Here is a 27,915-nt window from a genome sequence, read left to right on the forward strand (position 1 = left end):
CCACTTAAGGCAGATGGATTTCATGTTTAAGGGCAGAATGGTTGGGGGACCAGAGTAGTGAGGGGTTTCCTAGGGTCAGATTCCAGCTCTGGTAGCCCGTGGTAGGCAGAATAACACCTCCCCTCAAGATGTCCACATCTTCATCCCTGGAACCTGTAAATATGTTACCTTGAGTGGCAATGGGGAATCAAGGTTATTAATCAACTAACCGTAAGATAGGAAGGTTGTCCTGGGTTATCCGAATGGACCCAATGTAATCACAAAGGTCCTTAAAAGTGGAAGAGGAAGGCAGGAGAGCTGGTCAGAATGATATGGTGTGAGAAGAACTCAACTCATTATTACTGGCCTTGGAGACAGAGGAAAGAAGACACAAGATGAGAGAGGCAGGCAGCCTCTAGAAGCTGGAAAAGGCAAAGAAACAGATTCACCCCGAGAGCCTGCAGAGAGGCTGACACTCCGACTTTAGCCCCATGAGACTCAGGTTGGACTTCTGACCTCCAGAACGTAAGATAATAAACGTGTGTTGTTTTAAGTCTCTGGTCATTCGTTACAGCCAAGGTAGAAAACTAATACACTACCTAAATTCTGTAAACCTCAGTTTTCTCATCTATCAAGTGGGAATAATAACCACAGCTACTGCACAGAGTAGGCGTTGTCGACTGAAGAAAAACGCACTGCCTAAATATTTTAAGTTTTATTCGGGGACCTTACTGAGGACTCTCGCCTGGGAGACAGCCTCGCAGATAGCTCTGAGAACTGCTCTGCAGAGGTGAGGGAGGAGCCTTATACACAGGAGTTTTTGCTGGGAAAAAAAAAAGCAAACATACAGGTAGCTGAACATTGAAAGATTACTGCTAATCACAAAAAACCAGACATCTCAAGTTAATGATTTTAGTGCTTTTCGATGTTTAGGAAGTTGCAAGTCTGGGCTCATTGAAAGTATTCCTTAGATATGCATCTTCACTAACTAGGGTCAGTATCCTGTTTTTCTCCATCGTGAGTTCCCCTCAGGACGCACCCACGGTCCAAGGGCAGTTCAGTGGCTGATGGCTTGATGGCCAGCAACATTCACTGTTTACTGAAACGGCAGGCAACATTTTTTTGTCCACAGTGTGATGAACAAATGAGGCGCTGTATGTAAAAATCTTAGTGCAGGATTCAGCCCATAATAGGGATAAAATAAATGTTAGTATCATCATTGTTGAGAAGCTCAGTAACTTTCTCGTGGACAAGCCCTCCCGGCTCCCCTGGCACAGACCCTCCTCTGTAGCCCAGGGTGGATGAGCATCTCTCCTTATCCTTTTTGAGGATGTCATCACATTCTCCCTAGGACCACCTGGTCCACTTTCCCTTGCCCTCCCAATTTCTGCTTTTGTTGGTCTTTGATAGTCCAATCTCTGATTCTGAGGTTTGTGGGCAGGTGAGGGGCACTAGGATATAGAAGCTGCAACCCACTTTCCACAAGAAATGTCCCCTTGGCTAGAAGACCAGGGTGTAGAGTTGGTACTAAGTTACGGCTCTATTTCCAGAGCTGGCCTTAGGTAAATAATCTCTTTACCAAAAGAGATGGCTCTTGTGAAAAATTGCTGGGTGTTTGTATTTTTATCCATTCATCTATTCAAAGAACAGTAAATTTTCTGATCCTGGAGTCACAAAGATAAACAAGGAAGAAAAACCTCTGCTTCTCTTCTTGTAGGAAAGGAAAGGAGACAACCATGGAAAGCAGGCTTAACACCAGTGTTTATTACAGCAGAAAAGGAGAGGGGAAAAAAAAAAAAAGCGATGACCAAACCCCCTGCCGCCCCAAGTGGTGTGCTTCACTTAGCAGAACAAGGCTTGCTCTCTAACCCCTCTCCTGTTCTGGAGGCCCCAGCTCCACCGGCCCCAGGAAGGATTCTCCCTCTGCTCACCCTGCCGCAGTGGTAGGAAGGCCATTGCGGGGCAGGGAGGGGGGCCTGGAGTTTAAGCGATTGGTTTTAATGAGTTGTGCACGTTAGTCAAATGAAGCAGCACAAATACCTGCCATCAATCCCCAAGGCAACCTCTGCTGTGCCCACAATTCACAAAGCCTGAAGACGTCCATTCCACAGCCGAAAAAAGAAACGAAAGGAGCCTCATCTTGTTTCAATAGTATCCGGGCCGCTGTTTATCAAAATGCTTGCTGGAAAAGAACAAGAAAATAATGTTAATGTGATGGCGATGTTGATAAAAAAGAAGAAGCAGGGGGTGGGGGGGAAGAGAGGAGGGAGAGGAGGGGAAGGGGGGAGGGGGAGGAGGAGGAAACAGCGATCAAGCTGCCATTTCCTGAGCACTTCCTAGCATGCGCCAGGGCAGCGCTGTTTTCCATGCACTGACTTTTTTGATGCTCAGAACAGCTTTATGAGGGAGGAACTCTTCCGTGTTACAGGTGAGGAAACCGAGACAGAAGTTAGGAATATTTTCCGAAATGGAGTCACAATCTGAATGCTACCTGACTCCAAGTTCCAAGTGGCCCCATCCCTCCAGCCACTACGGCCTGGTTTTCCTGGTTGAAATGGATGTTGTCTGGAGCGAGGCCTCCGTGGGATCCTCTGTTTGGCAGGAGCAACCCCCGCCCCACCACCACCAGCGTCCCGGAAGCCTCTCCCCTCCCCTGGCCTGCACCACGGTTGACAAGTGCCTCTGCTCATGGAGCCAGTCACTATGCTCCAGGCTCTACCCCAGTTTACAGATATAGAAATGGAGACTCAGAGAGGGTAGGTGACTTGTCCAAAGTCACAGAGCAGGAACACAGAGCACCAAACCCAAGTCCGCCCAACTCCAGAGTCTGAGCTCTTAAGTACTCCGCAGTGCTGTGTTCTGAAAAAAGCCAAGAGCGGGCTTCCGGTGCTGGAGGAAAAAGGTCCCTGGTGCCAGGGGTGGGAGAAGCTCTGACCTAGAACAGGGATCCAGAGGCAGGGGGGACCAGAGCAGGATGTCAACCCAGCCCTTAGCCCTCAAAAGCAGAACTCCTATTCCATTCCTAGCAGATGCTCCTCTCACTGTCTGTTAAAGCCCCTCACAAGGACCGTGCCCGCCCCCATCCCCAACACACACACACACACACACACACACACACACACACACACCCAGGTTCCAGCAGTACCGCCCGCGGAAAGCTTGCAGAATTTGGAGTTGTCAGAAGACAGACATACCAATACTGCCCGGCATGACTTAGTAGCTTAATCAAGCTCAGTTAGGTCCCCTATAAAACAGAGTTAAAACACACGCCCTGCGGGCTTCCCTGGTGGCGCAGTGGTTGAGAGTCCGCCTGCCGATGCAGGGGACACGGGTTCGTGCCCCGGTCCGGGAAGATCCCACATGCCGTGGAGCGGCTGGGCCTATGAGCCATGGCCGCTGAGCCTGCGCGTCCGGAGCCTGTGCTCCGCAACGGGAGAGGCCGCAACAGTGAGAGGCCCGCGTACTGCAAAAAAAAAAAAAAAAAAACACGCCCTGCAATGATCAGGAGTGTTAAGAGGATCAAATGAGAGATTTTGTGCGATAGCACTCTGAAAATTATAAAGAGCAATCCTCTAACGGGAGTGTTCTGTGTCAATTCACAGCAGCACAAAATAAACAACAAGGAAACAAGATTTCTCTTAACAACAAATGATCAAGTACCCAGTTATATCCTGTCCTGCTTAATACATACAAATTACAGAGGAGAAATGAAACTCACTAGGCTTAACCTCTGAAGGGATTTTGCTGTGTAATCTAGCAAGAATTGGAAAGGGGACGAGGAGATGGACACAGACACACTGTGAGTGAAGCAGCAAACAGCCTCTCGCAGGAACAGAGGTACAGAGGTGGGCTGTGCTGGGAATGCTGAACCATGCAGGTCAGGGGGACTGAAAGGGCAAAGCCAGAAGAAGAGGGAAGATGGGACACAGGCTGGGCAGAGTCCCAGTCTGGAAGGCTGTGGGGAGGCAGTAAAGAAGTTGCTGATCCTGGTGACAATGGTGACCGTTGTGATGGATGTCACAGTCAAGCCCATGGATGCTGACCCCACCTGGAGAGACCCAAGTCTCAGCAAGCCATGTCTCTCCAGGTTTGTATCCCAGAGGGACCCTTTCTGAATGGCAAATAGGGTCACATCCTTCCCGTACTTGGGATCTTTTGGTGACTCAGCAGGAGTCAGGCCCCCATGCGCGTCCCCAGTGGTCCTCTCAACCTGGCTCCCACCGACCTCTCCTGCCTTGCACTTCCCGCTCTCCAACCCATAACCAGCTCACCCGCTGGTTCCCCTAACACCATGCTCTCGAAGACCCCCGAGCCATGCCTGCACTGCCACCGCCGTCTCCCTGAAACAGAAGGCCAAGGAGAAGGAACGTACCGGGGGCTGGTCCCGAGCTGCTTACACAGGATGGACCATGTTCCTGTCGCAGTGGGGCTTGCAGTGAGGGTTCAGCCAGTGCTCCAGGAACTGCTCCTCAGCACGGCGTTCCAGGCGGAGCAGATGGTGCATGTATTCCTGGCAAAACAAACCCACATCGAAGAGAAGCTTTTATTCACGGTTGATGGTCAAGCTGCCCATGTGCGGGGTACAGCTGTGGTTCTGAGACAGGGCAGCACAGCCAGGCAGGAGAAACCGCCACCAACCCTAAGTGCGGAGAGGGTGTGTATCCATGGGAACTCATAGACACTGCTGATGGAGAGTTACATGGAACAACCACTTTGGAAAACAATCGGTTGCCTGCAATCCAGAGATTTCACTCTTGTTTATATCCTCGAGCAATGATTCTCAAATTTCATCAGGCATCAGAATCACCCAGAAGACTTGTTAAAACCTACAGACTGCTGGGGCCCCACCTTCAGAGCTTCTGATTCAGTGAGTCTGGGTTAGGGCTCCAGAATCTGCATTTCTAACAAGTTCCCAGCTGAGAATGCTGCTGGTCACTTTGAGAACAAGAGCAGATACGAATGTTCACAGCAGCAATAAATTTGTAGTAGCAAAATTCTGGAAACATCTGGAAACATGTTAAATATCCATTGACAGGAGGATGGATAAATAAATTATGGTAGGGTCACACCATGGAATATTATACAGCAATGAAAAAGGGAATTATAGCTACATACAACAACACAGATGAGTCTTAGAAATAGCATAATGAGTGGAAACAGCAAGTCCAGGAAGACAGTGTTTATAGTGTGACACCATTTTAATAAAGCTCAAAACACGCATAACTAAATAATACATATATTTATTTATTTATGGCAACACACATTTGTGATAAAATCATCTTTTTTAAAAGGCAAGGGATAACTGTGAGAAAGCTGGAGTTGCTATACTATTATCGAACAGAATAAACCCTAAAGCCAAAATAAAGTTGCTAGGGATAAGGGGCATTTTATAAAAACAGCCTGGTAGTTCCTTAAGATGCTAAACAGAGTAAACATTTGACCCCACAATTGTGTATACAAGAGAAGTGAAAGCATATGTTCACACAGAAACGTGTACACAGCTGTTCACGGCAGCACTATTCATCACAGCCAAAAAGTGGAAACAGCCCAAATGTCCGTCAGCAGAAGAATGGATAAAGAATGTAATGCATCCCCATACAAGGGGAATACTCTACGGCCATTACGAGGAATGATGCATGCTACAACCCGGATGCACCTCGAAAACATTGTTACGTGAAAAGGGCCAGTCACAAAGGACCACGTGTTGTATGATTCCATGTCTATGAAAGGTAACTGGCTCTATGTGTTGGTGTGTCCACAACAGAGAGGAGCTGATCGTCCGGTGCTGCCCATCTCCGTGACCAGCCTCTCCATCGACTCAGGAACCCGAGCCAGACGTGGACCAGCGTGTCTCCCTCAGACTCATCCTGAGACTGAGTGTACTCTGAGCCTATCTCCAGAAGAGTTCTCAGGTGACGCCCTCCACCTCTGCCACTTCTGCAGGTCGGGTCTCCACCGTTGCCACCCAGGCTGTCCCAGCTTCCTCACCCCTCCATCCGTCACTCTACCTCCCGTTCCGCCCACACCACGTCCCACACCCCCCACCATTTCTGCTCCAACCTAACAGACTGATCTGCCCAAATGCAGCCCTGAAAGGGCCACAGCTCTTCAGAGGCCTTCGCCAGCACTGCCTTCCTGCAAGGAGGGAAAAGGTGATGACCAACTACCCCTTGGGCTTGGTCTGTGGCTCTGGATAATGTCACTGTAACCAGCAAGTGAGGACACCTCCTCGTGGGATCTACCACCTCCCGCCACTCTTCACAACAGCAGAGAGGGCCCCCTCCTGCCCTGGTCCATGGTTGTCACTGACAACAAAGTTTTGTTGGTCTCTGAGCCTCTCTAGAACCACAATTTCTCCTTCAGATGGTTCGCCTAAAGGAACTTTAATGAAGGAACCATTCACAGGCATGTAAAGGGTTAAGGGAACCACTGAAGCGCATTCCAGTACCCAGGGACTAGCAATAGAGAAAAGCCCCATGGCCATGCCTAGACCTGCAGGGCCCAGGGCAAGGGCTCAGCCTCTGTAAAGCAGGGGAAGAGCAGGAGACAAATACCCCATCCTCTCTCTCCTCTTGCCCTCCATCTCCTGCCAAGCCCACGCAGAAGCCAGCCGGCCAGGGTTCCAGGCGATGCAGTTTCTAGGGGTCCACTTCCGGAGCCGGGCAGAGCCAGGTGGAGGATGGATGGGGGACAGGGTGGAGAAAACCAGCAGCTGTACCAGGATGATGGCGTATGAGGGGTGTGCTGTCGCCCTTAGAAGCAAGTAAAGAGCATAAATGATAGCTGTTACTGATGTTTGCTGCAAAGGAGCCGGCTTCTTGGGCTGTGCATCCGTCGATCATCGACCTCTGAACACACTGATCCAGCTGGAGGAGGGGCGATTGTTCCTTTGCATGAAGTTATCGTCTCCTCGCCTCCTCTCCCTCAGTTCGCTCTTGCTCTGCCCTCGATCAACAGGAGTGTCACTTCCAGGTTCAGGGTAAACCTTCTCTTCCCAAAGTGGCTCGATCTTCAACAAAGCCAGTTCAGGCTGTGAGTTTTCTGTGTATTGTTTCTCATTGCATTATCCCATATAAATGATACACCAGAAAAATGATAAATCAATAGGATGCTTCTTAAATAAGAGTGAAGTGTTACTTCTCTTGTCTTAATCACTTACAAATTCTCTTCTTTCCCTCCATACCTTGCCTCTCCATCCCCTGATGCAAACAGAGAAGTGGTCCACGGGCATTGCCCAGACCACCAGCAGTAGTTCTCCACGTGTCTGGCCGTGACCCCACATGGCTGGTAAAGCAGAGTTCCAGCCTGCTCCTGGGCTCCCACCTCTTCCCCACTCTCCACCCCCACCAGCCAAGCAACCCCTAAATCCCGCGGATGCTCTTGGATGCCATCTCCCCATCCCCACTTCCCCTGCCCAATCTCAGTCCCCACCCTCCTGCTAGATCCCTGCCACTGCATCTGGAGGGTTCTCCCTGTCTCTCGTCTTACCTCCTTCCTCTACATTCCACCCCACAGCCAGGGTGGTTTTTTTTTCCTTTTTTCTTTTTAATAGACTTTATTTTTCAGAGCACTTTTAGGTTCACAGCAAAATGGAGCAGAAAGTACAGCAATTTCCCATATACCCCCTGTCCCCACAAACACACAATCTCCCCCATTATCAACATCTTGCCCCAGAGTGGTGCGTTTGTTACAAGAGATGAACCTATGTTGACACAGCGTCATCACCCAAAGTCTATAGTTTACATTGGGGTCGCTCTTGGTGTTGCATATTCTATGCGTTTGGACAAATGTATAATGTATCCATCATTATAGTATCATACAGAGTATTTTCACTGCCTTACAATCCTCTGTGCTCTGCTATTCATCCCTTCCTCCCCTCTAACCCTTGCAATGACTGATCTTTTTACTGTTTCCATAGGTTAGCCTTTTCCAGAATATCTTATCATTGGAATTATACTGTATGTAGCCTTTTCAGATTAGTTTCTTTCACTTAGTAATATGCATTTAAGTTTCTTCCACGTCTTTTCATGGCTTGATAGCTCATTTCTTTTTAGTGCTAAATAATATTCCACTGTCTGGATGCACCACAGTTTATCTACCCATTTACCTACTGAAGGGCATCTTGGTTGCTTCCAAGTTTTGGCAATAATGAATAAAGCTGCTATAAACGTCTGTGTGCAGGTTGTTGTGTTGAACATAAGTTTTCAACTCATTTGGGTAAATACTAAGGAGCATGATTGCTGGGTCATATGGTAAGAGGACGCTTAGTTTTGTAAGAAATTGTCAGGCTCTCTTTGAAAGTGGCTGTACCATTTTGCATTCCCACCAGCAGTGAATGAGAGTTCCTGTTGCTCCACATCCTCGCCAGTATTTGATCATGTCAGTGTTCCGGATTTGGGCCATTCCAATAGGTGTGTAGTGGTATCTCATTGCTGTTTTAATTTGCATTTCCCTGATGACATATGATATGGAGCATCTTTTCATATGCTTGTTTGTGATCTGTGTTCTTCTTTGGTGAAGTATCTGTTCAAGTCTTTTGCCAGGGTAGGTTTTTTGTTTGTTTGTTTGTTTGTTTTGTTTGTTGCAGTACGCGGGCCTCTCACTGCTGTGGCCTCTCCCGTTGCAGAGCACAGGCTCCGGATGCACAGGCTCAGCGGCCATGGCTCACAGGCCCAGCTGCTCTCTGGCATGTGGGATCTTCCCGGACCGGGGCACGAACCCGTGTCCCCTGCATCTGCAGGCGGACTCTCAACCACTGTGCCACGAGGGAAGCCCCAGGGTAGGTTTTTAAAACATGAAAAATGAAAATGGTTTTATTGTTTTTTTTTATCACAACAGTGATACATATTACTGTTTTGAAATTATGTAACAATAAAAAGTTATAAAGAAGAGAGTGAAAAATCCTTGTTGTTTGTTTTGTTTGTCTATCTCTTTATCCTGTTGCAAAGTGACATTTTTTAAAATCTACCCATGTTGTTTCCTCACTTAAAATACTTGAATGGCTTCCACTGGGCTCAGGAGAAATTCCAGTTCCTTAAATGTTTTGTGGGGCTCCCGATGATCCAGCCTCACCCATTTCCTCTTCTCCCACCATCAACCCTTTGCACTCCATCTTTCCCTGGATTGGCTGCACTTGCTCTGCTCTCTAATCTCATGCTATTTTCTCTGCCTGGAACACCCCTGTGCCTTCTCTTTTTCCTGTCTCACTCCTATCTGACTTTTCAGCCCTCAGCTTAGATGCTTCTTCCTCCAGGCAGCCTTCTCAGGTTCCCTGTGACCCCATAGCTCTCTGGACTTCTCCTGGCATAGCCCTGGTTACTCTGTTTAGCAGTGACCACATTCTGACAATAGGGACTTAATTGGGCCACATCAGATTTTTTAGTGGAGGTGCCATGTGTCTTGGCTCACATATTGGCACGTGAACTTTATGTTTCCCCCCAGAAGAGATAAAAATGACTTTTAATTTGTAGGATGTATGTTGTCGATACTGCCCTGAAATAAGCCTTGGTGCTGAGATTATGGGATGGGAATCATTGCAAAGTGTGCATGGAACAGTCCACATAAACACATACGGGTAACCCAAAGCTGCAGGCCATTAATCAGAGAAGTGGCATTTCACCTTGGGCGAGAGTAGTCATATGTGGTAATATAAGATTATTTTGGCATGTATAGATATAAAAATCCTAAATCATGAAAACCCTCCTATGGCATTAATGAAGCTTTAACAGACGGTCCAGTCTAGAACTTTGAGTTTTTAAGTTTCAAGAAAAACCCCTAGGAAGTCTACATCCTATTTTAAATATAACATTTTTTTCAATTTAATGACTGTGCAAAGGATTGAATTAGGAGGTGTCCAATTTTCCTGAAATGTTTTTTCTTTCCCCCAGGACTCATGCAGTTTAAAATTGTTTTGATTATCGTTGTTTTCATTTAACTCTTCAAAATGAACCCTGTGTCCTGGGCGTGGAGTCTCCGGGGCAGCTGGGGAAGGGGTGGATGCTGGGAGGGCTCCTTATGGGATCCAACAAGGATTCCCCAGCAGCTTGCTGGACACGTTTGTGAGTCTGGGGCTGAACCCTGCCCTGTCTTCCCTGTCTGAGGAATCTTTGGCCAGAAGAATAGTCATTGGGAGGAACAGGAAGGCAGTGTGGAGGCTGGTAAATAAGGAACAAAGACTTCTCAGCATACAGCTTTGCTTATTCAACTGTTCCGTGTAAGCAGCTCACTGAAGGAAACCCACGTTGCCATCTTCTTGCCTGCCTGTTTGCCAGAGCGGTGTGGTGGAGAGGCTAAGAGGTTTGGGTCTGGGTCCGGATCAGGGTCTGGTTCCAATCAAAACCCTGCCAATACTATTGCTTTACCTCTCCAGCCTCAGTTTGTCCATCTGCAATGTGGGGATGGCCCTCGCACTTATCTCACTGGGTTGCCAGGATTAAATGAAATGGTACAAATAAAGCTCTGTGCCAAATATGTAGTCTCCATTTTCACTTCTAAACCCATTCTCTCCCCTCCTTCACCTGGCCTTTTGCACTAAGAGACTGACCTAGATGAACTGCAACCACAGAGTCTTTTGTCCTGGGGTTTCCTATTGGGTTTGGCGTATAGGAGGCGCCAGCAGCAGCCTAGAGGTAGGAAGGGAGAGGTGAGGGTATGTACTCCCCTGCAACCTCCCCGAGGAGTCTCGGCAGGTTGGCTGCATCCCTCCCCTGAAGACCCAGCTCCTAGACGGCTGCCATTCTGGGTCTGGGAACCACACTCTTCCCTTCCGCCCTCATGCCTCAGGAGTCTTAGCCCTGCATCCTTTATCATTTCTTGTTAGTTCACCTTCATCTTGCCACACCTTTGTAAAAAGTCTCTTTATTAAGCCCTCCTCAGTTAATTTTGGTTACTATTATATATGGAAGATGTGAGCATGCCTTGAGGTTGTAGATGGAGCATCTCTCCCAGGAATTGGTCCACAGGAAAATTTCAATAAATGTTTGTTGAATGAAAAAATAGCTGTGGTCTTCAAAGCATGGTCTGTGCTCCCCCCGGGGGGTCCATGATGTCAAAACTATCTTTCGAGTAATACTAAGACATTTGCCTTCTCACTGTGTGCATTGGTGGGTAAAACTGACGCCTCGGCAGGAGTCAAGGCAGTAGCACCCAACTGTCCTAGTGGTCGACATATCCTTCATCACACAGTCGCAGTTAAAATAAATACAAATAAAACATTCTCAAAATGCCAGCTTCACTGAAGCATGCCCTGGTGAAGCCGAAGAAAATGACCAACAGGAAGCATGCAGGCAGCACTTCTGCTGCACGACAAAGTACAATGATTTTCTCAAGGAAAAGCACCTGGGGGACTGTTGGCGTCAAGAGTTGAACTAGGTGTGTTTTATGCATGTGTTTGGCAGACATCTTCCCAAAAGTGAATGAAGTGAGCTTATCATTTCCAGGAAAACTGACAGTGCTTGTTACAAAATGATAAAATTTGAGCTTTCAAGGGGAAATTAGAACTCTGGAAAACTTATATTTGTGATCATGAACCTGACAGCTTCCCAATAGTTAAAGACTTTTCCAATGAGATTGGTGGTGATAAGAAAGAATGTCACCACTGATATACAGCATTTATACACCACTTATAATTATATGCTCATTGGCATCCTTATTCATTTAATCCCTGTCCGTCTCAGCCAAATACCCAACTGGCTTTTTGACGAGAGTGTCCAAGGAATACCTAGTATACGGTTTAGTGCTTGGCACATAGTAGGGCCTCAATAAAACTCACAGGAGAAATGTACAAACAAGTGATGAAGAAATGAAATGACTCTTCTTTCTCCATAATCTTACTAAATCCTCCTTGGGAGGCTCCTGGGCATCTGCGTCAATCTGCTCATTATAATGGCCCAGGCCAAACGTACATAAAAAGCATCAAAGACTAATATGTATTTCACACCCCTAAATAGAGGCTGAAATCACTGTTGAAGAGAAACAACCAAAACAGACACACACATAGAGAGAGAAAGAAACAAGCCCTGGTTTCCATGACATTTCACTATTTATTTAAAATGTTAGGGAAATGAATAAGCCACAAAGGCCTAAAAGCAATCATTAGTCAAAGATGAAAAGCCAAACTGCAAATCTGCTGAAAACCACAAATTCAACAATTGTGTTGGCTAAGTTAGAAATGACCCAGCATTAATGGTAATCTCAAATGTTCCTGGATCAAGAAAGAAGGGGTAGATGAAAAATAAGTTTTCATTTTTTTTAGATTCCTTTTTTCAAGGGGAAAAAAATTAAAGCAAAACAAAAACTAATACCTGCATTTCGTGTCCAATGCCAACTGGAATGATTTAAGTAAATAATTTCTCAAGATTTAGAGCAGAAATTGGAGGGGGTCCTTTATGATGGCACAGGAAAGGTGTGATAATGAAATTAAATACCCACTGGAACCTGATCCAAGCTGAGAATCATAAAGTAGACAGTTAATCGATCAAGGTGGGATCTTTTTCCAAGAAGGCAAAATCCTTCCCGTGACATTTGCATGAAATTAAAGGTCCATCGACATTTGGATGAATTATTTTGCTCATTAGTAAAAGCAAGATAATCATATAGGCAGAAGCGTGGCTCAGAACTTAACTGCTCTGGGCCACTTAGAAGGCTTAGCCCTAAAAGAAGGCAAATCAGTGATGTGCACAATTTGTATCTCAGTCGCTCTGAACTGGTCTTGGAGATCACAGGGAACAAAAGGGTAACGGAGTTACTACATACATTTGTCAAGGGGCTAAAAATGAAAGCATATTTCACAAAGACTATTTACAATAAAGCTAATATGATTTATACTTGCCCCACAAGAACATTCCTTAAAGGAACACAGGCCAAAATGGAAAGCATATTCCCAGGGCACACAAGTGCTTACGAATACAATCACAAAGGACATAATTTTAGCTCGGATGTCATCTTTTTTAGAGAATTTCCATGGTTCACCCCAGCAGTTGGCAATAATTTTTTCCCTAAAATTTGGGACGACTAAGAGAAATTTAATGAATTTAAGCGAGGCAATAGAAGATTTCTTTGAAATAACCTCCAGGTTCTATGGTAGAGTAATGTCCTACAAAATTTCTCCCCTGGAGAGAAGCAAAGAAAGGAATAGAAACAAGTATAATGAGCATTTAGTAAATGTCAAATTCTGTGCTTGGTGCTGGGGACCCAGAAGTGAAACAAACAGTCCATCTGCTCAAGCAGTTTAGAGCAGTCTAGTAGGAGAGAGAGATTTTTTTTTTAAGTCAGAAATAGCAATTTTGTGCTGTGAGTGCTAGGCCAGAGGGATGCTCTAATCCATGGTGGGAGGGTAGGGGCATCAGGAGGGCCTCTCAAAACAGGCATCATTTCAGGTGAATCTCTACAAATGAGTAAGAGTTAACCAGGTAGACAAAAGCAGAAGAAACAAGTACAAAGGCAGGGGCTGTCAGAGAAGAACTTCAAACACACCATCATTCCAGACAACCTGCTTCTTCTCCTAGGTTTCTAATGCCAATGAGTGGCACCAAGGTGTCCACACAGACACCCACACGTCCCTAATCCTCCCTTACTGCATCCACTCTGCCCCAGAAATGGCCAACTCATATCCAATTTAAGATATTATATCATGCTCCCATTATCTTTACCTTAAAACCTCTACTGAAACATTCTCTTGGATGACAAGACATAAATTATTTTTTAAAACTTTTAGAAAGCAATGTGGTAATATATACTAAAAGGTTCAAAAATACCGTATTCATATACTTGGATCCAATAATTTATTTTCTGGGAACATATCCTTAGCAAATAATTCAAAATATTAAAAGCACTTTAAGAACAAAATTTTAGAGTGCTGTTTATAATAGAAAAAATAGTGGGAAAGGGAACCTTCCTACATCGTAAGTTAGAATGTAAATTGGTACAACCACTATGGAGAACAGTATGGAGGTTCCTTAAAAAACTAAAAATAGAGCTACCATATGACACAGCAATCCCACTCCTGGGCATATTTCTGGTGAAAACCATAATTCGAAAAGATACATGCACCCCAATGTTCACTGCAGCACTATTTACAATAGCCAAGACATGGAAGCAGCCTAAATGTCCATCGACAGAGGAATGGATAAAGATGTGGTACATATATAGAATGGAATATTACTCAGCCATAAAAAAGAATGAAATAATGTCATTTGCAGCAACATGGATGGACCTAGAGATTATCATACTAAGTGAAGTAAGTCAAAGACAAATATTATATGATATCACTTATATGTGGAAATCTCATAAGATGATACAAATGAATTTATTTACAAAACAGAAACAGACTCCCAGACTTTGAAAACAAACTTATGGTTACCAAAGGGGAAAGGTGAGGGGAAGGATAAATTAGGAGTTTGGAATTAACATATACACACTACTATATATAAAATAGATAACCGGGCTTCCATGGTGGCGCAGTGGTTGAGGGTCCGCCTGCCGATGCAGGGGACACGGGTTCATGCCCCAGTCTGGGAAGATCCCAGACGCCGCGGAGCGGCTGGGCCCGTGAGCCATGGCCGCTGAGCCTGCGCGTCCGGAGCCTGTGCTCCGCAACAGGAGAGGCCACACAGTGAGAGGCCCGCGTACCGAAAAAAAAAAAAAAAAAGATAACCAACAAGGACCTACTGTATAGCACAGGGAACTCTACTCTTCTGTAATAACCTATATGGGAAAAAAATCTGAAAAAGAATGGATATATGTATAACTGAATCACTTTGCTATACACCTGAAACTAACACAACACTGTAAATCAAATATACCCCAACATAAAATAAAAATTAAATTTAAAAAAATAGTGGAAATGATCTAACAAAAGAGGGTAATTCACTATCATTATGGTTATAAAGAGTTTCTAATAATATGAGGAAATGTGTATGTTATAATATTAAGAGAAAAACCAAGATACAAAATTGTAGAGTGTGATTATACTTTTTAAAAATACACACAAAAAGACTAAAAAGAAATACATCAAAAATGGCAATGCTGTCTTTGGGGAGAGGGAGTAAGACTACACCAGATGTTTTTTTTCTTCTTTTGACCCTTTCTTGGTTTCCAAGTTTTGTATAATAAATATGAATGGCTTAAATTTTTATTTGTAATTACACAAGTAACACATGAACATATTGTTACTGTTTAAAGTTTAAACATCAAATATAAAGTTCCCTAGATCAGTACCTGCAATCTTAACCTCCTGAATGAGATGACATAATTAAGAGTCAACTGATCATATTTCTAGACCTTTTTCTAGAAATTTACATACATATAGATGTACCTCTATATAGTATTGTTTTGTGAGTGAGTACTAGGAGGGCAGGACCAACTCAGGGGAGATAGAAAAAGTGACATTGAGAATGAAGAAGAGGGTACCAGGCATAAATAATGGAGAATAGCTCTGCAGGCAAAGGGAATCATTTGTGAAAGGATGCTGAGACCAGGGAGAGGATGGTTTATTTTTAAAAACAATGAGAAGTTCCAGGTGGTTGGAGCGTAAATGGCCTTGGACGAGTGGCAGGAAATGGGACACAATGGTGGCTTAGGGCTGGTCTGTCTCCCAGGCCAAGATACTTGGCCCTTATCTTATAAGCAGTGAGGAGCCAAAGAGGTTTTTGTTTTGTTATATTTTAAAAAGTATTTATTCAGCTGCTGCTTTGTAAAAAACAAGAAGAATGAGAGCCAATGTCATCACTCAGGCACTGTGCTTTGCATGCTTTCTCTCACAATAAGTCTCTGAGGTAGGTTTGATTATCATATCCCATTTTATAGATAAGAAAACTGAGACTTACAGAGTTTAAGCAACCTGGCCAGGATGTGATAGCCAGTAAGTGGTGAGCTGGGATTCAGACTCAGCACTCTGCTGCCCCACTCTTAAACCCTCTCCTGTGTTGTTTTTGGTGAAAACTACACATACATTTATTAAAAATAAAAAACTGAATGTCCTGAATTGAATAATGTCCCCCCAAATTTCATGTCCACCTGAATCCTGTGAATGTGGTCTTATTTGGAAACAAGGTCACACTGGAGTAGGGTAGGCCCTAAATCCAAAGACTAGCATCCTTAGAAGAAGGAAATTTGGACACAGGGACACACAGGGAAGAAGGCCATGTAAAGACAGATGCAGAGATTGGAGTAATGTAGCTACAAGTGAAGAAATGCCAAAGATTGCCAGCAACCGCCAGAAGCTAGGAGAGAAGCATGGGACAGATTCTCCCTCCAAGCTCCCAGAAGGAATCAACCTTGCCAGCTCCTTGATTTCAAACTTCTAGCCTCCCAAACTGTGAGAGAATAAATTTCTATTGTTGGACCTCCTTGGTGGTCCAGTAGTTAAGACTCTGCACTTCCACTGAAGCGGGTGCAGGTTCGATCCCTGGTGGGGAAACTAAGATCCCACACACTGCCCGGCACGACCATTAAAAATTAATTAATTAATTAATTAATAGATAAATAAATAGATTTCTATTGTTTCAAGCAATCCAGTTTGTGGTACTTTGTCATGGCAGCCTTAAGAAACTAATATGCTAAGTAATAGCAAAAAGCATGAAAATAAAAAGTATAAATTTGTCCCAAATTTTATCATGAAGAAAATAATGTCATTATTGTTTGGCAACATGTCTCCATATACATATGCAGATAGAAGAGCAGATAGGATTTCTTTCCATTTTGAAAGTTGTACACACAAAACTTTCATAATATCAAGTGTTGACAAGAGTACAGGGATCTAGGTATTCTTATACACACTACTGGTGGGGATCTAGGTATTCTTATACATACTACTGGTGGGAGCTGGTAAGTCAGTTTGGCAATTTGGCAGTACCCATTTCACCTGGAAGTACATAAACCCTCTGACTCAGAAATTTCATTTCTTATCGCTGAACTCGGCAAAACACACATGTGTACAAGGATCTTCATCATTGGAAATAAGTAAAATGGCCATTGTTCCAGGAAGGGCTAAATAAATAAGTTGTAATATGTCTCAGTTCATTCGGGCTGCTATAACCTGAAATACCACAAACCGGGCAGCTTATAAACAGCAGAAATTTATTTCTCACAGCTCAGGAGGTGGAAGTCCAAGATCAGGGTACCAGTACGGGTGGGTGAGGGCTCTCCTTCAGGTCACAGACTTCTCGTTATATCTTCACGTGGCTGGTGGGACTAGGGAGCTTTGGGGGGCCTCTTCTATAAGGGTGCTAATCCCATTTACAATCCACGAGAGCAGAGCCCTCATGACCTAAGTACCTCCCAAAGGCCCCATCCCTTAATACCATCACTTGCGAGTTAAGATTTCAACATATGAATTTGGGGTCTGGGGGGACACAAACATTCAGACCATAGCATCATACATTTACCCTATGCTTCAATTTAAAATGAGCTAGAGGGGTTCCCTGGTGGCGCAGTGGTTGAGAGTCCGCCTGCCGATGCAGGGGACGCGGGTTCGTGCCCTGGTCCGGGAAGATCCCACATGCCGTGGAGCGGCTGAGCCCATGAGCCATGGCCGCTGAGTCTGCGCGTCCGGAGCCTGTGCTCCGCAACGCGAGAGGCCACAACAGCGAGAGGCCCACGTACCGCAAAAAATAAATAAAATAAAATAAAATAAAATGAGCTAGAACAGGACATATTATTGAGTCAATAGAAGCAAGTTACAGAATAAACACAACACTGCTTTCCACATAGCCTGAACTACATCAATGAAGGGACAAGCAAGCCTGACACATTCAAGGAGCAATGAGGAGGCCGGCATGGCTGGAACGGCGGCAGGGGTCGGGGGCAGGGATGAGATGCAGGTAGAGGCCAAGGAGGGAGCAGAGGGAGCGGACATACCTCTAGGGCCTCGTAGGCCACTATAGGACCATGGATTTTTTTGGAGTAAGGCAGGAGGTCATTGGAAGGTTTTGAGCAGGAGAAAGATGGGATCCGGTTTACGTTTTTAAGAACTGACTATTGCTGCTCTGCTGAGAACAGATGCAGAGGGATCTAGAGAGGAAGAGAGAGGCAGGGTAAGAGAGTATTGCTCAGTCCACTCTAGGAACTCGGGTGGTGGCAGGGGAGGGTGAGAAGTGGTCAGATTCTGGATTTGGGGCCCATGCAACTAGGAGGAGGTGGCCCACCTTACCCCACCGTGGAAGGCAAGGGCAGGGCTGGTGTAAGGCAACAATCTGGAATTCCTCTTGAGGCTGTTAAGTCCGAGGTGCTGGTTAAATATTCCAGTGCAAACAGCCAAGTGGACAGTTGTGTGATGGAGCTCACAGACAGAGTCCAGGCTAGAGATAGGAGTGTGTGGCCATCAGCATAGAGGTGATTTTAAGCTCGGGGACTAGAGAAGGTAGAGAGCAGAGCCCTGGGATGCTCTGACATTTAAAGGACCGTCAAGGGCTAAGAACCCAGCAAAGGAAACTGAGCAGCAAAAACCACAAAGCAGGAGGAGAAACCAGGAGCCAGGGGTCCTGGAAAACAGGAATCCACATGAGCAGAGTGCCCAGAGGAAGGAAGAGGGATCCTTGTGTCAAAACAAAACAAGCGCAGGCTGGTTCCCAGTCCCCAGGACGCCGGGAGCAGAGGCTAAGAGCCACTTCTCTAGGACAGCACTTCTTAAACTTAAATGTGCCCCTCGGTCACCCAGCCTTGTGGCCCAGATCCGCCTTCAGGTGTGGGGAGGAGCCTGAGGCTCTTGGCTCCCAACTGAAGCCCAGCAGCCGGGCTGGGGACCACTTTTTGAGTTGCAAGAGTTCAGCCCTAATCCCTGAAAATCAACAGACGCACAGTCATGACTGAGGACACATTCCAGGGAAAGCTCAGGATTCTTTTTTCTAGCTTCTTCCCTTTAACCACAAGACCAGCCCTTCTTTTCACACAGCCCTGTCTTCATCAGATTCTCAGATTGTTTTTCCTCCATTAGGATCTTGAGGCTTTGTTACAAGCTCTTCTAACATGATGTCTTCACAAACTGAAGTCCTAAGTCCTAGAGTAGTAAATGAATTCAGCTGAAACCCAGATGTCTCCAGATGGGGTGTCCCCACATGAATCCCAGGCTTCTTGGAGTGCCCATCCCACTCCTGTGACATCTAGAACCCAATTCCCCAAAATCTCTGAAGATCTGGGACTCGTGTTTCTCCACCACTGCAGCATCCAGATCTGAGCGATTACCTCCCTCTTTCGTCAGCCCCCTTCAGCACACACCTGCCATCTGTCATTCCCCCAAACAACCACTAACACAAGGTTGCTGTGCATAGCAGACTTTTCCTACGGTTTGGAGGCTTCAGGGGGTAATCACAGCACAGAGCTGAGAATAAGTTCTAACTCAATGTCAAGGCGTTGCCATAAAATAAATGTGTTAACTATTTCCTGCCACAGGGAATCTGTCAGGTCTGGGCCCTCTCTACCTCCCCACCTGCCCCCTCTCTCTGACCCGTGTTCACAACCCCCAGCTCTGGCCTTTCATCCTCTTCCTCCCCAGCTGCCTCCATGCACTCAGAACCCCTCCTGCTTTCTTCCCCGGAGAGAACGGTTGTTGTCATGAAGATACAAGCTGTCAAAAGGGTCCAGTCCTTTGCATGTGTGGGCATAGCTTGTCTGAACCTGTTTCCGAAACACCTGTCATCCCACAGAAGCCAACATCTGCCAATATTAAAGCCAAGTGTCAAGAATATAACATTGTTTTATAGATACTCCTGAGGAGAGACTACTGTAAATCTTCATATGTGCTTTCATTTTGAATTCTTACTACCTTCCCAAAGCACCATCCATTTACTCTCGTCAATGGCCTCTCCCCTCTCTGAAAGGGTTTTCTTCCGCTCAGTCCCTCAGAGGGGAGAAGTGAAATGAAATAACGCACCCGGTCATCTCTCGGTAATTTTGAGTTAGTGGTGAGCACACGAGTCTCAGAGCTTAGCTCCCGAGGGCACACGCATTCCCAGAGATCACTACCTCTGCTCATCCGTCCCAGCCCACCTGTCTGTCTCCAGGCTGCCATGGGAAGGAGGTACGATAACATGTCCAACAATGTAATCTCCCATGTCCCACGTATAATGGTAACTGAAGGCCAGCGTCCGAGAGGCTGTGTCCTGAGCCTCTAAACGGCCCCTGCACGCCAGCCCTAATCACATCATCCCCCACTTCAAATCCCTTGGTGGCTCCCACTGAGTACAGAACGGAAGTCCACTCCACTATGACAGCCAGGTCCTTCCAACCTGGCCCCGAGAGGACCTTCTGTGCCCGTCACCCAACATCCCATAAATCCCAGACACTCAAGTGAAGGTCAAAAGACAGGAAACTGGAATCCAGAGCTTCTGAAAAAATTATCCTGCAAGGCCTGTTCCAAAACACACATGCACACACAGAATCATACACACACCCATACACAAACGCTCACATACACACGCACACACCCCCTCACACATGTACAGTCATACACACATACATATCCTCAAACACAAACCCTCACATATATATCCTCATGCATGCACAGTCATACACAAATGTTCACACACACTCACACACAATCCACACATACACGCAATATGTACCATCCTGAACACACAGGACAGTGTGTCCATCTCTAGCAAAGGGATATGTAAGCAGATGGTTTGCACAAAGAAAGAAGGAGAGTAGAAGGTTGTCTCGGCAAGAGGTAAAGAGCAGGGAAGGGTGGTTCCCTTGGCCAGAGGTCCCACCTCATGGCCTCCTGGTGACCTGCTGACAAACGTGGGGTCACTGCGTCCAACGCTTCATTCAGCAGTGATGCAGGCTGGGATGGCTGTGACATCTGTCAGCCGCTCAGATAAAAGGGGTGAATCAAAACAGGGTCCTACTGCACAGCACAGGGAACTACATTCAATATCCTGTGATAAACCATAATGGAAACGAATATGAAAAAGAATGTGTATATATAAATGCGTTATATATATGTAAATGCGTTATATATATGTAAATGCGTTATATATATGTAAATGCGTTATATATATGTAAATGCGTTATATATATAAATGCGTTATATATGTAAATGCGTTATATATATATAAATGCGTTATATATATAAATGCGTTATATATATGTAAATGCGTTATATATATGTAAATGCGTTATATATATGTAAGTGCGTTATATATATGTAAGTGCGTTATATATATGTAAATGCGTTATATATATGTAAATGCGTTATATATATAAATGCGTTATATATATGTAAATGCGTTATATATATGTAAATGCGTTATATATATGTAAATGCGTTATATATATGTAAATGCGTTATATATATATAAATGCGTTATATATATAAATGCGTTATATATATGTAAATGCGTTATATATATGTAAATGCGTTATATATATATAAATGCGTTATATATATAAATGCGTTATATATATGTAAATGCGTTATATATATGTAAATGCTTTATATATATAAATGCGTTTTATATATATAAATGCGTTATATATATGTAAATGCGTTATATATATATAAATGCGTTATATATATATAAATGCGTTATATATATATAAATGCGTTATATATATATAAATGCGTTATATATATATAAATGCGTTATATATATGTAAATGCGTTATATATATATAAATGCGTTATATATATATAAATGAGTCACTTTGCTGTACAGCAGCAATTAACACAACACTGTAAATCAACTGTACTTCAATACAAAATACTGTAATTTTTTTAAAAGGGGGTGAATTGCTTCTTTTTATATAACAGGTGATTTGTATTATTCATCTTGCTCTCAGTAAATCCCTTAATAGGAAGAGTCAACAACAAGCCACAAGGGGGAACAAGGTCAGACAGCAAGTGCAGGAGGCCGGGAGGCCCTGGTGTTTGAGAAAAATGCCTACATAAGCCCCTCCAGGGCCTCCAGATAAACCCCTCTGGCCCTCACCAAGTCCACAGCCGGCTGCCAGGGCTCTTCCTACCAGTTGCTGACTGGCACCAAGAACCTGATCGTCCTGAAGCTCTATCCAGACCCTCATATTCTATATGAGACCTGGGATGAAACTTCTAGTCAGACTCTGGGCCAAACTCTGCATTTTACAGAGAAAACTGGGTTTTCTCTGTAAGGAAAAAAAGGAAAGGACTCATCCTCATTCTAAAGCCCAAAGTCCACAACCAGTTTGTGCAGAACACCGCCTGGAATCACACTGAGGGGGAACTCTCTTCCCACCTCGCCCACCGCTGCACTGCCTGTAAACTCCACATCCTTCAAGCCTCAGCTCGGTGGCGCCTCCTCCAAGAAGCCTGACCAGCCTCTCTCCTCCTTCCGGTTGGAGCTTGAAGGCCCTCTCCTCAGACCCCGTGTGCCAGATGATCTTGTTAGAGAGCTGGAAACAGGCTGGATGCTCTGGCTCATCCGTCACCATGCAGTGGACACAAGCATCTCAAACGAACGAAGAATGTCTAGTCTATGTCCTCAGTGCCTGGTGCTCGGCAGGGCACAGTCGAGGTAAAGTATAATTAAGTGCCCATCTTGGTCAGCAAGGAGTGCTCTCTGATCGACCACCTGACCCTCTCACTCTGTCTCTCTGACCTGCATCTGAACAAGTATCCCATCTACTCTCCAGACCCTCATTTCAACACTCAGCTAAATGCATTCCCAACCGGACCACGGGAGCTGCTGTTACCCATGGCGGGTCTCCCCCAGAAGGCTTGGCCCACTGGTTCTCAGCTTCGGTTGCACATTGATGCCACCTAGGGGGCTCTCACCCCCCTCCCCAATGCCTAGGACACACCGTGGGGCACCCCTCTGTGCGGGGAACCCAGGCATCATATTCTTAACCTCCCCATTTGGTTCCAGCATGTGGCCAAGGTTAAGAAACATGCTCCTAAGAAAAATGTGATTCCAGAACCTATGTGTTGGTTCAGCCAGTACTGCGTGTGGGTGGATGTATGACAGTGTGAGAGACACACAGAGTGACACACGCAGTAAAAGAGAAAGAGACTGTCCATCACCATAGCCAGTGTTCCTCACCCCCGGCACTATTACATTTCAGGCCAGAACATTTTTGTTGTGGGAGCTGCCCTGTGCATTGTAGGATGTTTAGCAGCATCCCTGGCCGTAACCCATTAGATGCCAATAGCAAACCCTCCTCCCACCAGTTGTGACAACCAAAAATGTCTCCAGACATTGCCAGATGTCCCTGGGGTGGGGGAGCAAAATCACCCCCGGATGAGAACTACAGGTATAGGCTAGCCGCCAAATAACTTATTGCATTTTTTTTTTTTTTTTTTTTTTTTGCAGTACGCGGGACTCTCACTGCTGTGGCCTCTCCCGTTGCGAGCACAGGCTCCGGACGCACAAGCTCAGCGGCCATGGCTCACGGGCCCAGCCACTCCGCGGCATGTGGGATCTTCCCAGACCGGGGCACGAACTCGTGTCCCCTGCATCGGCAGGCGGACTCTCAGCCACTGCGCCACCAGGGAAGCCCAACTTATTGCATATTTATGTTCACATTTCAACTGTAGGTCACACAGGCATTTTTCCAAACTTGAATGAGTGGCTGAGGATTCTGGACACAGGTCAGTGTATTTGTGACAGACATACAGGACTGTACCATACACGGGATGGGTGGGAAATGGTGGGTGAGTCTAGAGAGAATCACAGAAACTAGATCAGGCAGGTTCAAGGCAGCTAAGATGAGTCAGTGGTGGTCAAGCCTATAAAAGATGACCAAAACCAACAAAACCCAAAAAGCCAGATATTCAGTAAAATAGTAACGCCAGAGGCAAGCAGAGGGTTGTCACAGGTGAAGGCAGGTGATGACCGGGAGCCAGGAGGAGGGAAATGAGAGAGAAGGAGCTCTTGGAAGTTCTGGGCAGGGAAGGACCACCCCAAGCAGCGTTTGGGGATAAAGTGTAGCACGGTGTGCAGCTGGCATGGGGGGAGGAAGGAAGCTGGGGGAGGAAGGAAGCTGGGGGCGGAAGCGGAGCCGTAACACCCACACCCACGTGCTGCCTGATGCCTAAACCACCTCCAGTCCCTGCCCAGGCCGCCCTTCCACAACCAGAGCTCAGGGCAGCCAGGGCCAGATGCCGGCAGAGAAAACACCCAGCCAACGCTGGGGCACCTGGAGGGGGCCTGATGCCTCAGAGCCTCTTGAACCAGCCTCCCACAGCCTCCAGGGCCCCCAGGGAAGAGCCTCTGGAACGGCCCCTCCAGACATCACCCCAAAAGAGCAAAGAGCCAGTTGGAGTTCCCCAGGACCCTCGGGCCAGGCATCCTGCTCCTCACTGGCTCCCTCACCATCCACCCCGCCCCTTCCCAACCCTCATCCTCCGTGCCGGAGGCTTGGTTTCCCCCAATATTCCCTCACATTCCTTCTCATCCCCTCGGGATCCTCTGTCTCTGCCCACCTCTGAGCCCTGGTGTGCTCAGACTTCAATGCTGAGACTCTTCTAAATGCATCTCAAACCATCTGTCTAAAACCCAACTGTGCACTTGCCCATTCGAGACATGCTTTGATTGTCCTCTACTGAACCCAAGGTAAAGTCCAACGTACCCGAAGCCCTGCTGCTCTTGCGCTGGCCCACCTCCCAGACCCCTTCCACCCGTGTGTGGAGATTCCAGCCACCTCTGACTTCTCCTACCAAGGAGAACAAAGCCACATCCACACCTAACAGCCTGAATCGCTTGCTCGTTTCTAAGCCATTCCGTGAAACAGTGATTTGCTGATTCTTCTGTGTCTGCCACCAACTCTGAGCAGAAACCCAGGTGACTGTCTGCAGCCTTGGCCCCACCTCGTCCCCGGTACTTAATACTCAAAGGAGTTGTTACTGCTTGCTGAGTACTATTTTAAGCGCCTTACTATGAATTACTTTTTTTAAATTCTCATCAAGTAGTTGTTTCATGCTCTTATAATAATAATATTATAGAAATATAAGTAATAATATTGTTTACCCCCCTTTCATAGTCGAGAGTACTGAGGTACAGAAATGTGAGGAGACTTCTTCAAAGTTATATAGTTTGAAAATGGGGAGATTCAAACCGGGACAGTCTGCCCACAGCCAGTACTCTTCACCGCTGTGCGACCCGGCATCACACTGCGAGACTTTTAAGTGAACTAATCCAACTACCCCCACGATTCCGCAGGGAGCAAAGGCCAGTGCTGCTGCAGATCCTCTGGGCCTCAACACAGAGATGCAATGAACAGAGGGTGAGCATGCGGCCCGGCTGATGTGGGCACAGGTGGGAGACCAGCCTTGACCACAGACACGGCTTCACAGACACGCTGACTCTGCCTGGGTCCCTGCTACTTACCTTCACCTGAGTTGGGTAAAAATACCAGGAATGTCAGCACTTCCGTCGTGGGAGGGAGAGACAAGCCAGGCCCAAATTGGCCTGAGGCCAGGGTGGCAGGGCCTAGTAGCACCCACCACAAGTCACAGAATGGAGGCAGTGGAGGGTACTCTGGTTCAGAAAGACTAGGTGGATGCCACAAACCTACAGGGCAGAACTGAGGCCAAAGACCAAAATCGGAGGCACAAGGCGAGGGTGGAATCTGGTGGCAGCAGGGGCAGAGATTCTGCCTACCCAGACAGAGCATCACTAGCCGGGGATGCTGGTCCAGCTTGCCCGGCACCCAAGGGAAGAGGGAGCAGATGGGGTTGGCACCAGCCTCAGGGCACAGCTCCCTATCATCCCATTCAGGGGAGCCACCCAGCCGCCCACGCCGGATTCTGGACTCCCACCATCGGCCCCACTGTTTCCACTTTAAATACTGTTCGAACAGTAGGGGAGCAGAGCTGGCACCTCTGGAGAAGAAAAGGCGTGAATAAGAAGGTGAGATCACCTTACACCTGGGACTCCACAGAACCTCCATCTAGCACCCATGCTGGGCTGGGACCAGCACCTCATTTGGGTTCAGAATGAACAAGCATTCAAATGATCTCCCTCTCCCTTCAAACAGCCAGAGCCCGGAACTCACCCTCATGGGCTCATCGGGGAACCCGGGTTTGCTCGGCCTGTCCTGGCGCCGGGATCTCAGGACCTGTTTGGCCTGCTTTTCCGTCAGAATCGGGGAGGCCCCTGAAAAAGTCAGGAAGGGACCTTAGGGACTCTCAGACACACGCATCCATGCTCCATCTCACAGTCCAAGGCGAAGCATTTGCAAGTCCAATTTGGGTCAACGCACAAAAGTTCTTTCAAAGGGACCTGTCCCAAAGGACGTGGCGTTCCAGAGGGCTCAGAGGGGAATTTTTAATTGTTTCTAATATGGTTAACTCAGAGTAAAAGCTGCACATTTACCTGCTGCCGCCATGGCTCATTCCTCTAAAGGTGGCTGTTAATTTAATGAACATGTTTCTTTAAACATATTTTCTTCAGTTCACTGGTCAGTGTGTTTATTGTCCCTCAGGGTTGCTTTGGTGGGATTCTTTTAAATCCTCAATACACTAAATCAAGTTTAAGCTGTTATTAGAAAATTCCCCCATGACAATAAGGTTATATTAAACTTGATAAGCACCCACGATCCCTCAAAGAAAATATTATAACTAAAGTAAGTCAAGTTTTGATAATCACACACAAATTCTAAAAGATACTATTATAATAAAAGTATATCGAGGGAATTCTCTGGCGGTCCAGTGATTAGGACTCCTCCTTTCACTGCAGTGGGCCTGAGTTCAATCCCTTGTCGGGGAACTAAAATCCCACAAGCCACGCAGCGTAGCCAAAAAAAAAAAAGGAAAAACGAAAGTATATCAAATTCTGATGATCTCAGATAAACTCTAAAAGACGGTATCCTTGAAGATTTATCAGCATTTTTGAGAATTAGTGTTCAATATGTTTAAAGATTAAAAAAATAATTTATCCCTAATTATACCAATTCCGGGAGCCTGCTCTTAGGAAGAAAAAAAAAGAAGCACTGAATTATTATACATTACATATTACTTGAAATTTTGAAAAAATATTTTAAAAATATAAGATAGACTTATTTCAGTTTATCTTGTCAGTACAGAAATAGGTTTCGGGAGTTAATGCTCACCTGAGAAGAAAATCAGTAAGGTGAGAGACAGCACGAGCACAAATAACCTCTTCATCCTGCCTTGGTCCCTCTCTCTGCCTGTTGCAGAATGAATCCCCCCGGTCAAAGAGCCAGCCTACTTGAAGAAAGCCACATCCGGCCCAAAGGCTGTTTATGCTCTGACTAACAGCACTCACAGCATGATGCTAAACGCATCTGACGCTAAATTTTCAGTATGATCACGAAAATATTTTCCTCTGAATTCCTATAAATTTTCATCCTGAGGAAGGAAATTATCCCTCTGTCATCAAACTTTTGGAGCTTGAATTTGACAAAGCAACACATGACAACCATTTCATTTAAATAGATATGTCTATATATACATCATGGAGTAGTTTGTGTTTATCTGTAGCTTCAGTTTATGCTCCTACTGTTTCATTGAGAATTAATCACCTCTCACATTTACATATTTTATGACACTTTTCCAAAACCCATTCACCAATCCATTTTGACCTCCCCAGTAATTTCAGAAATTAGCAGGGAAATTAGCAAGGAGCCTAATGAGGGGAAAAATTTTTTTTCAGCTGACCTTGAAGCCAGATAGACCAGGGTTCATGCCCAGGCTTCCCCTCTTTCTAGCAACATAAACTTCGGTCAATCACTTATCCTTTCTGAACTTCAGTTTCCTCTCCTGTACAAAGGAAATAACAGTACCTACCATGTGGATGATTAAGGATGAGGGATAAGGGATGAGATGCATGGCTCATCTTCATTTTACAAGTAAGGAATTGGGGTTCAGACAGGTGAAATGATGTCCAAGTTCATACATTTTGCTGAAGTCGAGCCAAATTCTTCTGTTTTTAAAGCCTGGAGCTCTTCCCATTATACCCCAAAAGGGCCTTGTGCAATAAGTCAGTAATACTGTAAGTAGCCTTA

General features: G+C 45.8%; 1 protein-coding gene across 1 annotated transcript; it reads right to left on the reverse strand.

Moving 5' to 3' along the window:
• Window positions 1-1,723: 1,723 nt before the first annotated feature.
• On the reverse strand, window positions 1,724-27,906 carry C19H17orf67 (chromosome 19 C17orf67 homolog). The gene is made up of 4 exons (XM_022552540.3): window positions 27,001-27,906; window positions 25,945-26,045; window positions 4,352-4,489; window positions 1,724-2,161 (listed from the first exon to the last, which is right to left on the reverse strand). The coding sequence occupies exons 1-3, from the start codon at window positions 27,053-27,055 to the stop codon at window positions 4,373-4,375; spliced, it is 273 nt and encodes a 90-aa protein (XP_022408248.1). The 5' UTR covers window positions 27,056-27,906; the 3' UTR covers window positions 1,724-2,161; window positions 4,352-4,372.
• Window positions 27,907-27,915: the final 9 nt, after the last annotated feature.

This window comes from Delphinapterus leucas, chromosome 19 (assembly GCF_059928025.1).
Source record: "Delphinapterus leucas isolate spDelLeu-1000000601 "Yukka" chromosome 19, BTC_Dleu_Yukka2, whole genome shotgun sequence".
Classification (NCBI taxonomy): Eukaryota; Metazoa; Chordata; class Mammalia; order Artiodactyla; family Monodontidae; genus Delphinapterus; species Delphinapterus leucas.

Coding starts and splice junctions, on each gene's coding strand:
- C19H17orf67 (XM_022552540.3), bottom strand. CDS start 27,055: ATGAAGAGGTTATTTGTGCTCGTGCTGTCTCTCACCTTACTGATTTTC. Junction 26,046..27,000: donor CTTACTGATTTTCTTCTCAG/GTGAGCATTAAC, acceptor TGACTTTTTCAG/GGGCCTCCCCGATTCTGACG. Junction 4,490..25,944: donor TCCCCGATGAGCCCATGAGG/GTGAGTTCCGGG, acceptor TTGTTTTGCCAG/GAATACATGCACCATCTGCT.